Here is a 12,090-nt window from a genome sequence, read left to right on the forward strand (position 1 = left end):
ACTGGGAGTCATGGTCATTTTCTCCAGGGCAACTTCTCTTAGACAAACCCAACTCTGCCTCTATGTCTTATTTTATTTTATTTATTTATTTTTTATCAACTACCTTTTGTTCAATTTAGAAAAATTGCTATTGACTGTGGAGGGATTTCAGAGCACAAGTCCAGAACAAATCCACTTTCCTAAATTGTATTTTATTTATGCTGTATTTTTGGTTTTGACTACTGGAAGATTGCAGGGGCAAAACCAGCTGAGTGTTTAATCCACTTGTTCAGTTTGTGAGTTCTTGGAAGGATGTAGGAAACCACCCAAACACACATGTCCTCATCCACATGCACACTCATATTTGTGATTGTATTTGAGGAGGATGAGATGCGAGCGAGCCAGTTCATCTCAGAGTACCTGTGTTTTCCAAACGACATGCAGATCAACCCCATTCTCAGAGTATCAGCTTTCTATGTGTTTGCATGTTAGTCCCATAGGATTCTGAAGAAGCATCATTCATATCAGCGGACTTACTGGGCTGCTAAGAGATGGCTCTCCAGAACAGGAACAGATGTCTCCTCATTGTAGAAGGGTTTCCTCTTGGAGACTAGCTCTCTCTAGGACCTTCTCCTAAGTTGGTAGCGGGAGGACCTCTGGACCAATGCACTCAAGCCCTGGCCTCCTCAAGACATTGAACCATCCTGCCTCCTTTAGAAGCTTCCTGTCTTATACATTTTGTGAAGCCCTGGAAGAGGTGGCTGTTTCAGAACAACTCATGGACCCTCACTAGACAAACGAGATAATCTCCTACTCCTACGGCTTTCTCTTTGTAAGTCATTGACTTGTCAAAGGTAACTGTGAGAACCCCCTTCATCACTGGCCATGAAGTCCTGCAGCCTCACCTGTGGTGATGGAGCCCACGATGGGCTCAGAAGTCACTGTGCCATGGACGGCCACCAGGTTCACAATGTACTCGGTGGCTGGCTGCAGGTCTGTCAGGACAGCATGCCTCTTGGTGGCATCCAGGGAGACCTCCATCATCTCTTCCTCTTCATCCCGGGGACTGTAGTTCAGAATGAGTCTGTCTGCTGGAGGGGATGGGTCGCTCCAGGTGATGTTCACACTGGAGGAGGTCACGTGAGAAAAGTGCAAATGGGAGATGGGGCGGAAGCCTGCAAAGCAGAGGACATGGATGGTTCTTAAATACCGGTGAGGTGGTGAGGCCACTGGGGTAGAAGAGCCATCTGACTGAAGAGATCTGCTTTCCTCGTTAGTAAGGACTACACCTTCACCTGATGACCCAGAGTTTCCACATCCTCACTCCTGTCCTGTCCACCCTCCTTTCTTCAAGCCACACACTGAAAAATGAACACTCTCAACAGTGTAAAACTGGCATTATTCATAATACTGATCTAGGATCTAAAGCCTCTATCCTGGAAGGAATTTAACATGATCCCATGGATCCTCTGAATACCCACTGGTTTAGTGCAGGCAGAGAAAGATGAACTGAAGCAACCACTATGTCCAGCCTATAGGAAACCAGACCCCAAATTTCAGGCATGTAGGTAGCCTTGTTCATCTCTCCCTTTCCTTCCAACAATTACCTCTTGAGGTATTTATCAGTTTCTCTTCTAGCTCTTTTTTCTCTATCTACATTCTTCCTTTCTCTAAAGCAAATGGGGCTTTGGAAGAGTGAGTTGCCCTGATGACTTTCTCACACTAAGATCCGTCAATCCCTGGATGCAGCTGAGATTTCTGCTGCTCTGGCACCTGTGAAGGCATCCACAGTGGACTCCAAGCTCTGCTGCCGACCCCTCTCCGCTGTGATTGAAATGATGTACTCTGCCCCGGGCTCTAGGTCTGTCAGTGTATATGAGGTCCTGTCCTTGGGCACGGTGACTTCCGAGGCGATCCCAGAGGATGGGGTAAAGGTGATTCTGTAGTGGTCAATGGGGCCACTGGCCTTGGTCCAGATGAGGGAGATGGAGGTTTCTGAGGAGGCTGTTACCATGAGGTCTCGAGGGCTGTCAAGTTCTGTGGATCAACATAAGTGGTCTCTTTTACATAAGTTTCACACAAGGGCCAGTATTTATTGGAATTGGACTCCCTGTGGATTTCTAAGCTATCAGCGGGTCTGCTGACCATGAAGATTGGCTTCTCATTGCTGACCTCACACTTTGTTAAGCACCTTCCCTTTGAAAGTTGGCCAGGGGCTTGGCATATAGATGAATAATCTACAGAAAAGAATCAGTAAACTCCAGTGCCACTAGAATACATGCATCTTTGGGATAAAGCTGGCTGCTGATTTTTAAGCTCTCCACATTCATTTTCTCCAAGCCTTTCTCAATGAGCCAACCAGGGCGAAACAGGAGCCACCATCAAGTAGAGATATGCTGTTCCTGGCAACCATAGCTACCTCTGTTCCTGATGCCATTTTGACTGACCTGGCCATGGGTGTGCAGGCAATAAGCCCTGAGGACTCCTGGGGCCCCATGTCCACATAGCTCTTTAAGAGGTTGTCTATTCTGAATAGCCCTGGGATGGAGATGGGTTCAAAATCCCCAGCCCAGCCCAGGCTGCTTGTACCTAGGGTACTTAAAGTGATTTTGGAATGTGCCCAGGATTTAGATGAAAAACTGCTGGATCCAGAATAGCAAGGGTCTCAGTGGACTTTTCCATTGCCCTTAGACTGAATGGGTTGCTTCCAAGTCTAGACCTTTACCCTGTGGCCTTTCTGAGGGCTTCTGTCCTACATGGTGAGGAGTGCCACATTTTGCCTGCTGTTGGGTGCTCTAGAAGGTCTTGCTACGACACCAGCCTATATGGGATTTTCCACCTCTGCTCTGTACAGCTGTGGGCAGCCTTTCAGACCAGGGCGACCATGCACAGATCTGTGGGGAAGAGGGTGGGACCCCATCCTGCATGTCAGATATCAGAGGTTAGGCACGGGGACCCCGAGAGCTGAAGAAAGATGTTCCTAGGCTGATAATAGTCACATGGGCACCTGGTCACTAGGGACCTTGCCTTCTGACCAATCCTTGCCTCCTTCCACACAAGCCCTCCTACTCACCCGTCCTGGCATTCATGGTGGCTGGTACACTTTGCTGTGAGCTCATGACGGCAGATATTCCAACTCCATACTCAGTGCCAGGCACCAGATCTATTGGTAGATGCAGAAAAAAATGTTATTCCATGTGTGTTGGGGGTGGAGAGGCTGAATGGAGGGAAGCGGATGACCTCAGGCCCTTGTTCAGATCTTGTGTTTAATCCTTCCTGAATCCCCCTCATAATTTTACCTATTAGGAAATCCCAGTTTTGCCACTTAGGAAATCCATATCAAGTCAACAGGATGAACCGGTCAGTGCAGAGCTTCCTTCTTGCTGCTGGTCTCCTTGGAGGGTATTGAAGCTGCCCTTGTCAGTGACCTTCAGAATATGCTCTCCTGTGGAAGGTTTCCTCGAGTCTCAGGTTGGCTATAACTGGTGAAGGGATTTCTTGCTTACATTGTGAATTGGGGGAATTGTAGTTGATAAGGACTGTGTGGACAAAAGCCTTTAAAGCATTTGTGGACATTGTGGATAAAGACTGAGCTGCACCTTTTATAGGTAGGGACTGGGGCCATATAGAGACTCTTGCATCCCTTCTGGGTAGCAACTGTGGATGGACTCTCTTGCCGAGCACAGGGCTGTCAGGCCTTTAATGCAGAGCCATGCAGAAGTCCTGTTGCTGTGGGCTCCCTACCAAGGTCTGTAATCCTGGCCCCAGGGTACTTAAAGCTATAGAGTCATTGCTAAGATGACTTATGGGGGACTATGAAAAAAAAATGGAAAAACTGTTCAACTACAGGATATAAGCCTCTCTGGGGAAATGCTTTAGGGTTCGATACAGAGGATCGCTGGGAGCCTCCCAGAATGCCTGGAATTATCTGAGGTCTCCCTACCCTTTCCTACCACCATTTTCAGATTAACTGGTTTGACTGGTATATTAATTTCGTATTGCTGATGCAAAAAACGGCTCTATAACCTAGTGGCTCAAAACAACACACTTCTGTCATGTTACAGTTCAGGAGGTCTGAAGTCTAAAGTAATTCAGCAGGGCTGCATTCCTTCTGGAGGTTCTAGGGTAGAATTTGTTTCTATGCCTTTTCCATCTTCTAAAGTTGCCCTCATGCATCAGATAATGGCCCCATAATCCTTCTTCAAAGCCAGCAGCATAACAGTTTCAAATCTGGTTTTCTGTCTGTGCTCTGCTTCCACGGTCCCATCTTCTACTGTGACTTTAGTCTCCCTGCATCCCTCTTATAAGGACCCTCATGATGACATTAGCCCCACCTAGATCATTCAGGATAACCTCTCTATTTTAACATCCTTAATCACATCTACAATTTCCTTTTTGCCATGTAAGATGGCATAGTCACACGTTCCAGGGATTAGAATGTGAACATCTTCGTGGGTCATTATTCTAGCATCAAACTAGCATCAACCTCACCCTCACTTATTAGGTCTGGGATTGTAGGAAGATGCAACAAGATGAAACCACACCTGTGGGGCCCCTCACTGTCAGCTTGATTTCTTCTGGGAGGTTCTTTTTGGGGCCGTGTGTGGACTCAACAGAAGCAAGGCTGATGATCATGCTATTCTGCACATATATGAGATGTGTTCTTTTCGAAGTACCGGAATGGAATTTCATCAAGAAATGTGTGTGGGGGGGGTGTCTTTTCACCATCTTCCCTTCATTTCATCCCTTCTCCAGAACAGCTGCCGTGATTTCCCCAGGATCTCTGAGGTAATAGGAAAGGCATCAGGCAGCATTTCCTCTACAAATGGCTTAGTTTAAGGAAGGTGAACTCTGTGTGGCAGCCAGAGGGCCCTGCCCCCTCCTCAAGATGGCTTTGGTCCAGCCTGTGCAATGCGTCCCCCATGCTTGAGTATGGCAGCACCCACCAGGCCTTACTGACCAAGCCTTCCTGAAGGTATATGTTACCATTAGCCCTCTTTCCCCCTTCTCAGACCATCTTCCTTCATTCCCTAACCTTTAGTTCGTCCTTTCTCTAAAGTGTCAGCGCTGGTGGAGGTGACTTTGACTTTGAGGTCTTCCATACTAAATGTGCTGATGTGTATTAAGTACAGTGCCTGGCCCATCATGATGGGAGCCAGTGTTATTACTACCTTGCCCAGAGAACTATGGCAGGATTTTGAGTCCTTTGTCGGTGAGCCCCAGGCAGGTACAGGTTGGTCCTCAGCATACCTGTTGTCAGTTTGCTGAAGCATAGCCTGGTGGCTCTGATGAACCAGTGATTCAGGGCATCCTGGCGTCAGTGGGACCTACCCCTGGCTGGGCGGAGCACTTGCCGCTAGATTGAGTTGGGCGGCTGCCACGCCCCCAGATCCGTTGGAAGCACACATTTATCTCCTTCAGTATGTCAGGCGAGTCCCAGGTACATCCTTGGTTGGAGAAATTAGATTACCTTTGGGACACAAACTACTTTTCTCAGACAACTGATGGAGACCTTCAATTGCCTGTAATGAAGTAGAAATTCTCCGACGTAGACAGAGGGTGACAGATTGAAGGAAGAAGACAGAAATTATATGTTGCCAAACAGATCTAACATGTAACGTTTTCATCCCAGTTTCTTATTTATGAAGCTTAAATGAAATGTTCAATAATTTACAATGGAAGCATCTTCTCCCAGAAAACTGCAGAGTGGAATTTAAAGTACTCTCTTCCCAGGCTTTCTGTCTAGGGGATGGGGAAGGGGGACTAGCTTATAGGTTCCTGCCTGCTGCTTTCCTTTGATTTTCAGCAGCTTTCTTTCTGTGCTACAAGTGAATTGTTGCTGTTTGCCAGCAGGTACAATGCACTTCTGCTAGAAAAGAAAATGCATATCCGAGGCATATCCACTATACTTATATATGAGCACATGGAGGACTCCTAGGGGTTTCTCACTTTTTAAAGACCCCATTGCTCTCTGTCAATGCTCCTTTTATCTTTCCATCCAGCTCCTGCAAGTGCCAGCATATGAGTGGCTCTGTTCTCTTTCTTAACAATAGCTCAGAAAAGTTGTCCCATAGGAAACCACCACTCTCCATCCCTTATAGAACTTCCTTTGTTCAGCTTGGAGGGTGACACCTTCCGCAACTCTCTCACCAGATACCCATTCTTCTTCGAACTCCCTCACAGTTCATTCACTCAGCAAACATTACTGAGGGCTTTCTTTGTGCCAGGCAAAAGGCTGTGTTCTGGGGATACCAGGGTGAGCTGAATGGACCCACCCTTGCCCTTAATGAAATAAGAGATCTGTAACTGGAGAAGGAAATTAATCCCTTATTGAGCACCCATAACATGCCAAGAACTGAGCTGCATGCAATAGGTAATCTAGAAGAATAATGAAGAAGAGAGTAAAGCAAGGAGGGATAAAAATCAAAAGAGAATTTTGAGTGTCTGAGGGCCAAAAGGACAATTATCAACTATAGTTTTTTAGAGATTCATACATATTATCTTATTTTCCCCTGCAACTCTGCCAGGAGGGCATTACTTATGAGTAAACAGAGGATTCAAGAGGTCCATTTCTTGACCAAGTTTGCAAAATTAATATACATTAAAACTAGGTTTGGAACCCAAGTTCATTGTTCTCTCTGACATGTCATAGCATGGTCCCTGACCCTAAGAGTCTTACAGGCTCGTGGAAGGAAGTGGAGTAAGCAAATTGGAATTTGAAGGCCACTTGATACTACACCAAGGGCTGCTAACTCAGAAATCCCTTTCAGAAGGGGGATGAGCTCGGCATCAGCGTGGGCTGGAGTAGCCAGAGAGGGCTTTCCAGAGAAGGGACTTGAATGGAACCTTGCACGCTATCCAAGATGAGGGAAGGTTGAGGGAGAGGGATGTGGAATTCTCCGGCAGGCAGGATGGGGCATGGTGAGCAGGAAGAGATTAATTAGAGCTAGAGCCAGGGGACCTGGCAAGTTCTCACCTGCATTGCAAGGACTGTGGGCGGGTAGCAAAGGCAGAGTGACTCACTTCCCTCTTTTTAGGAGACCTATTCTTCAGCCTTCCTGCTGTTAGCAGGAAAGCAGTGGGGAGAAGGAGGCCCAAGAAACAGAGATTATTGTGCCAGAAAAAAAAAAAAAACATGAATAAGACATCTGGTGTCTGCAGGCTTCCTTGGGTTCAGGTGGACATGCAGAAATAGGGATCCTTTCCATCTCTAAATCCCTGGGCTCATCTCCAGAATATCTGTCAAGTTCAAATCTATCAAACTGGGTGCAGGATTTGGTTGGCTCGAGTGCATTTGGCAGACATCTGCCTTTCAAGTTTGCAGTCAATCTCTTAGTTTTCATAGCAATTATATTATACTGTTATTGTTTTCTTGTTGGTCTCCTCACTAGACTCTTAGGTCTTTGGGTCAAGGGATTTGATTTTTAATTTTTTAATTCAGTATGTATAGTGAAAAACTATGATGCATGTCAGCATGGTGGGGGCAATGGAGGTATTGGGACCGTTGGGAAAACTTCCATGAGAGAATATTTGATCTGGGTTTTGAAGGATCAGGGGACATTTGCTTGCAGAAAAGGGCATTGCAGACTGAGGAAATAACATATGCCAAAGTAGATCTGGTAAAATAATCCATGAAAACCAGGGAGCTAATATAGGGCCCCTCACAGGGAAATTTCCAGCAGGGAATTTGGGTACCAGAGGTTTCATAGATGGGAAGATATTTGGAGACAGGATCTTCTGGGAACTCCTGAAGTCTACTTTTTGATGTAATGAGGTCCAAGCTCCCAAGATCCCCTTTCTCATCTTCTTGGATAATGGTAGCTGCTTCTCCAGGGTTCCCTGGAATGAGTCAGGCTCTGGAGAACATCTCCCTGCTTTTTGGGTGTGGATGATAGTCAAACATCAAGAGAAGATTCTGCACAGACTTAAAGGAAGGGTCTGGTCCCACAAACCTATACTGAAAAGGAAATCGCCCAGGAATGTTCTCAGATGCAACTTTCTTGTTGCCAGTGGGATTAATGAGGAACACGGGCCATCGCCTCAAATCCTACAAAACATCCCATTGCCAGGCCTTTGCTGTAACAGGCATCTCCTGATGAAGAAGCCAAAGCAGAAATGGAAGAATTCCCACCTGACTTGACTCCTGGTTCCCTTGCACCAGCCCTTTAACACAAATAAGGGGACAGCAACCCTGACTCTGTGAGCAGGAGGGTGGGGAAGCCTCCATCCTTTCCTCTCTTCTGTGTGGGTCTCTGCAGCCCCTGGAAGGTGGTGCAGTGCTCAGAGGGTGCCTTACCGAAGCTACCACTTGGGGTCACTGTGACTTCGCCCAGAGCAGGCTCTGCATGGTCTGGCCCAGGCCCCAGGCTCATGCTTGACTCCTCCTCCTCAGAAGAGCTGCAGGGCCTGGAAGGTCTGGCACAGGGTCTGGGGCTTGGGCCCTGGCACATCAGGGAGTGCAAGCAAGGTGAAGTGAACATCAAGTGCCTCGGTCAGTGCTGATTTGCCAGCTGGACTCCTCAGGGGGTCTCGGGTTTCCTCATGGAAAATTCTCTTATGGACAAGCACCTCGAGGAGCCCACCTTCTCACCACAAGACCGCCACTTGGGCCCCAAGGAGACAACGTGGAATTTGGTAGAGGCCTTGGTTTCCTGCCCCCAGCATCTAGAGGGCTGGAAGGGGGCAATTTTCAGGGCCTGACTGGGATGTGCTTGTCAACCACAGCTGTGTGTGTGTGCGTGCATGTGTGTGTGTGTGTGTGTGTGTGTGTGTGTGTTGCTGGCTGGCTGGCTGTAGGTCTGTGTTTTCTCGCCATCCGATGTTGCACCGTGAGGTCTGTAGGAAGCTTTAAACCCCTGGGTTTCCTAGTCCTGTTGATGATTCTTCTGATTAGCAGCTTGTTGACCACAGATCAGGTAGTCAGGATGCAGAGAGAAGCACCTGGTTGGGAGGCGTCATCAAGAGGCGTGCAGGGGGCACCCTGTGGGGGTGAGGGAAGTGGTGACCAGGCCCTGGAGCTGGGAGAAAGCCCAGTGCTCATGTGGCCGTACAGGCCAGCCCTTCTGCCCCTCTCCCGGCCATAGGGCTCCTCAAGTGTGGGCTTCTTTTCCCAAGGGAGGACCAGGCAAGAGACTGCAGGTGGCTGAAGACAAACCCCTGCCCCCTTTTCCCAAGACACTGCAGCCAAGGCCTTTCTGATGATAGATGAGTAGAGTCCCCGCAGATGCAGAGGCCAGGGCAGGGTTTATCATTTGCCTTGGTCCCAGGCAGGGCTTTTGTTGTTGTTGTGTGGTTGGTTGCCAAATTCCAGGCAAAGAATGAGAATCTCCTTTCTTTTCTCCCCTACTTCCTTCCTTCCTTTTCTCCCTCTCTCTCTCCACCGAGAGTTTTCTGTATGCTTTATTGTGTTTCTTAGACAACAGTAGTGGCGCCAGTCTCTGGTACAGGCTGCCAGTTCTAACCTAGAGGGAACTTGGTGAGCCCATAAGCATGTGATGCTTGGGGACCCCTTTGGGACTCCAGGTATGGTACACAGGCCAAGTAGACATCATCCTGGCTGGGAGGCTGAGCCTAAAAAAAGACTTATCATTAAGGACACAGAAATCACCAGAGCAGAGAGAAAAAAAAAAATCATTGCAGACAGAGTCTGTTGTTCAGAAACAAATTCCTACTCCAGAGGGAATTTGCTGGGCATTGCCTAGAGAGAATAATGGAAAAGAAATACTTGGTATTCTGTGCCCCGACCTGCTTCTGTGTTGCCAAGGGTGAGGTATATGATGGGTGGGGGGAGGGCGCGGCTGGGGGCCACTGTGAGCCCTAAGTGTGCCTCTGAGACCTGGAGTAAGGGGCCTGTATTCCACAGGGAAGGGGTAAATGGTGGCTGTGGAGACCAGGGCTTCTGCTGGGAGTGTCAGGTACAGATGCCACAGGGTGAAGGACTTAAAGTTGGCTGGCTGTGAGCACCCCCGAGGGGCTTCCAAAATGCAGGCTCTGACTCTGCAGATCTAGTGGGGGCAAGGTTCTGACAGCTTCTGGGGTGATGTCCTTGCTGCTGGTCCCCACGCCCCACTTTGAGAAGCAGGGTCTCCCCTCTGGCCACACGTACCACGGGAGGTCCTCCCAAACCATCTTTTGGCTCAGACCTCCTCCTCTGCCTCCTTCTTCATCCTCATCATCCACGAATTGAGCACTTCGCTATGTTAGAAGAACTACCTTAAACTCATGAAGTATATGGTCTCATTAAAGCCCTATGACAACACTAGAGGCAAATGGCATCATTCCCCTTTTACAGATGATGAAACAGAGGCTTCAGACTGTTGATTCCATGGCCCCAAATCACACAGGAAGTGGCTGAGCCTAAATACAGAATCTAGAGTCCCAACTCTTAACATGTTCCAAAGAACTGAGAATCCAAATAAAGTTAGTGCAAGAAAGAATGGGACTTTCTGCTAGGGTCCCAGTTATTTTTGACTAGAGGGTGGGAATGGGCAGTGTTGGAAATTTCTAGTCCTACATGCTCTTTCTGGCCAGAGAGGAATCATTTTAGGGGAGCCTGGAATGCCCTTCTCATTGTGGCCAGGGTCTTGTTTTATATCTACAAGCCAATAACTTCTTTGGAATCAAAACCAGACAGACGAAAAACCCAAAACAAAAAGTTTCAGAAAGCTGAAAATCTCTCTTTTTTGGCATCCAAGTTGGGGAGTGAGGGAGAAAACACAACTGTTTAGAGCTGGGGTCACACTTCTCCCTTTCTTCTTCCCTCCCTCAGAATCTTTCCTTCTCTTCCCCTGGGTACCACAGCAAGAGCGCCAGCTATCCTCGTAGTGTGCATCTCAGCGTGTACAGGCATGCTTGATTTCCTTACATGACTATAATCCCTTTTTAAATCACATAAGGCTATTTGCCTTTATAAATCTTCCCAGCAGTGAGCTCCCTGGGATAATTATGTGTAATATATATTTATACTTTTATTTCATAAGCCCAACGCAAATCAAAAAAAAATCAACCTCTCTGAGCTCCTGCCTCCATAATAATCTTTCCATTCATTGCAAGTCGGCAGCATTTACGTTTTGATGACCGTCCCTTCCATGTTAGTCCTTTAGTAAGGAGATGCCAAGAGAGGGGCTTTTGCCTAGGATTCAGAACTTCCTTTGCGTCATGGCCCCCTTACTTGCTTTGCGAACCTGGGCAAGTGTCCAAGCTCCCTGAGCCTCGGTTTCCTCATCCATAAAATGGGGATGCTAACATTCTTCATGAGATTGTTGTACAGATTAAGCTGAAACATTTTCTGGAATAACAAATGATCCGTAGATATAAATCTTTTTTTTTTTTCCCCCTGGCAATGGGAAATAATCAGGATGTGACTAAGTTCTTCTCTGTAGCTCTCATGATTTTATAGTATATCCTCCATCTGAATAGCTAGACGTCATCTCTGTAAAATTGCTAATTGCCAAAGCAGCCTGCAGCTCCAGGCAGGGGTGGGCTGCGCCTAGAATCCATTCCCTCCTGTATCATTTCAGTTTTTTTTGTTTAGCTTAATTTTTGTGAGTGTCTCCAGCTCTCTGTAAAGGCCCTCCACCAGCTGGTCTGTTCCTGCTATGTTTAATTCACCCCCATTAACCTGCTTGGTCAGCATATCTTTCCATCTTCTTGCTGTGTTTTCAGGGGTGCGTCTGTCTGGGAAAAGCATTTATTATATTTATTTTAACTGGCCTCGTTTGGCAAGGCGGTCTGGGACTTCAGTTGAGGAGGAAAACAGCTTTGATTATTGTGCCCTTGTTTACTGTACGCACTCTTTGCTGTGTATCCCTCATCGACTAAGGCGACTAACGCTTTTGGAAGAAGCCAAGATGCAGGATAAACAGTCTCTGTGAGCACACTGGCTTCCCCTGGTCCATGGCTGCTCTGCACAGTCTCCATCTGAAAGTCAGGTCCCACACATCTGGTCATCTAGCTTTCAGTGAAGCCTAGGAGGTAGGTTTTCCTGGATGAGTGTGTCTAAGGCTCCAGGAGGAGCACTGGTTGGGCTTCATGTCCTCATAGGGACAGGGTATGCTCCTGGCCAAGCGTCGTGGTGACTTGGGGCATCATCTTAGTTCACAGAACTATTAG

At 47.5% G+C, this 12,090-nt stretch overlaps 1 protein-coding gene and 1 long non-coding RNA gene across 8 annotated transcripts in view; one reads left to right on the plus strand and one right to left on the minus strand.

Annotated features, from left to right (window-relative positions):
- Nucleotides 1-12,090, plus strand: part of LOC102162878 — a 381,084-nt gene that overhangs the window by 162,361 nt on the left and 206,633 nt on the right. The window lies entirely within an intron of this gene.
- Nucleotides 1-12,090, minus strand: part of TNR (tenascin R) — a 424,403-nt gene that overhangs the window by 43,639 nt on the left and 368,674 nt on the right. For all 5 annotated transcript variants that reach the window (XM_021063666.1, XM_013989629.2, XM_021063665.1 and 2 more), the window contains 3 exons: nucleotides 3,053-3,142; nucleotides 1,753-2,016; nucleotides 885-1,154 (listed from right to left, as the gene is read on the minus strand). In XM_021063666.1, the coding sequence (XP_020919325.1) occupies nucleotides 885-1,154; nucleotides 1,753-2,016; nucleotides 3,053-3,142 (624 nt within the window). The remainder of the gene's footprint in view (nucleotides 1-884; nucleotides 1,155-1,752; nucleotides 2,017-3,052; nucleotides 3,143-12,090) is intronic.

The sequence above is a fragment of the Sus scrofa genome, chromosome 9 (genome assembly GCF_000003025.6).
Source record: "Sus scrofa isolate TJ Tabasco breed Duroc chromosome 9, Sscrofa11.1, whole genome shotgun sequence".
Lineage (NCBI taxonomy): Eukaryota > Metazoa > Chordata > Mammalia > Artiodactyla > Suidae > Sus > Sus scrofa.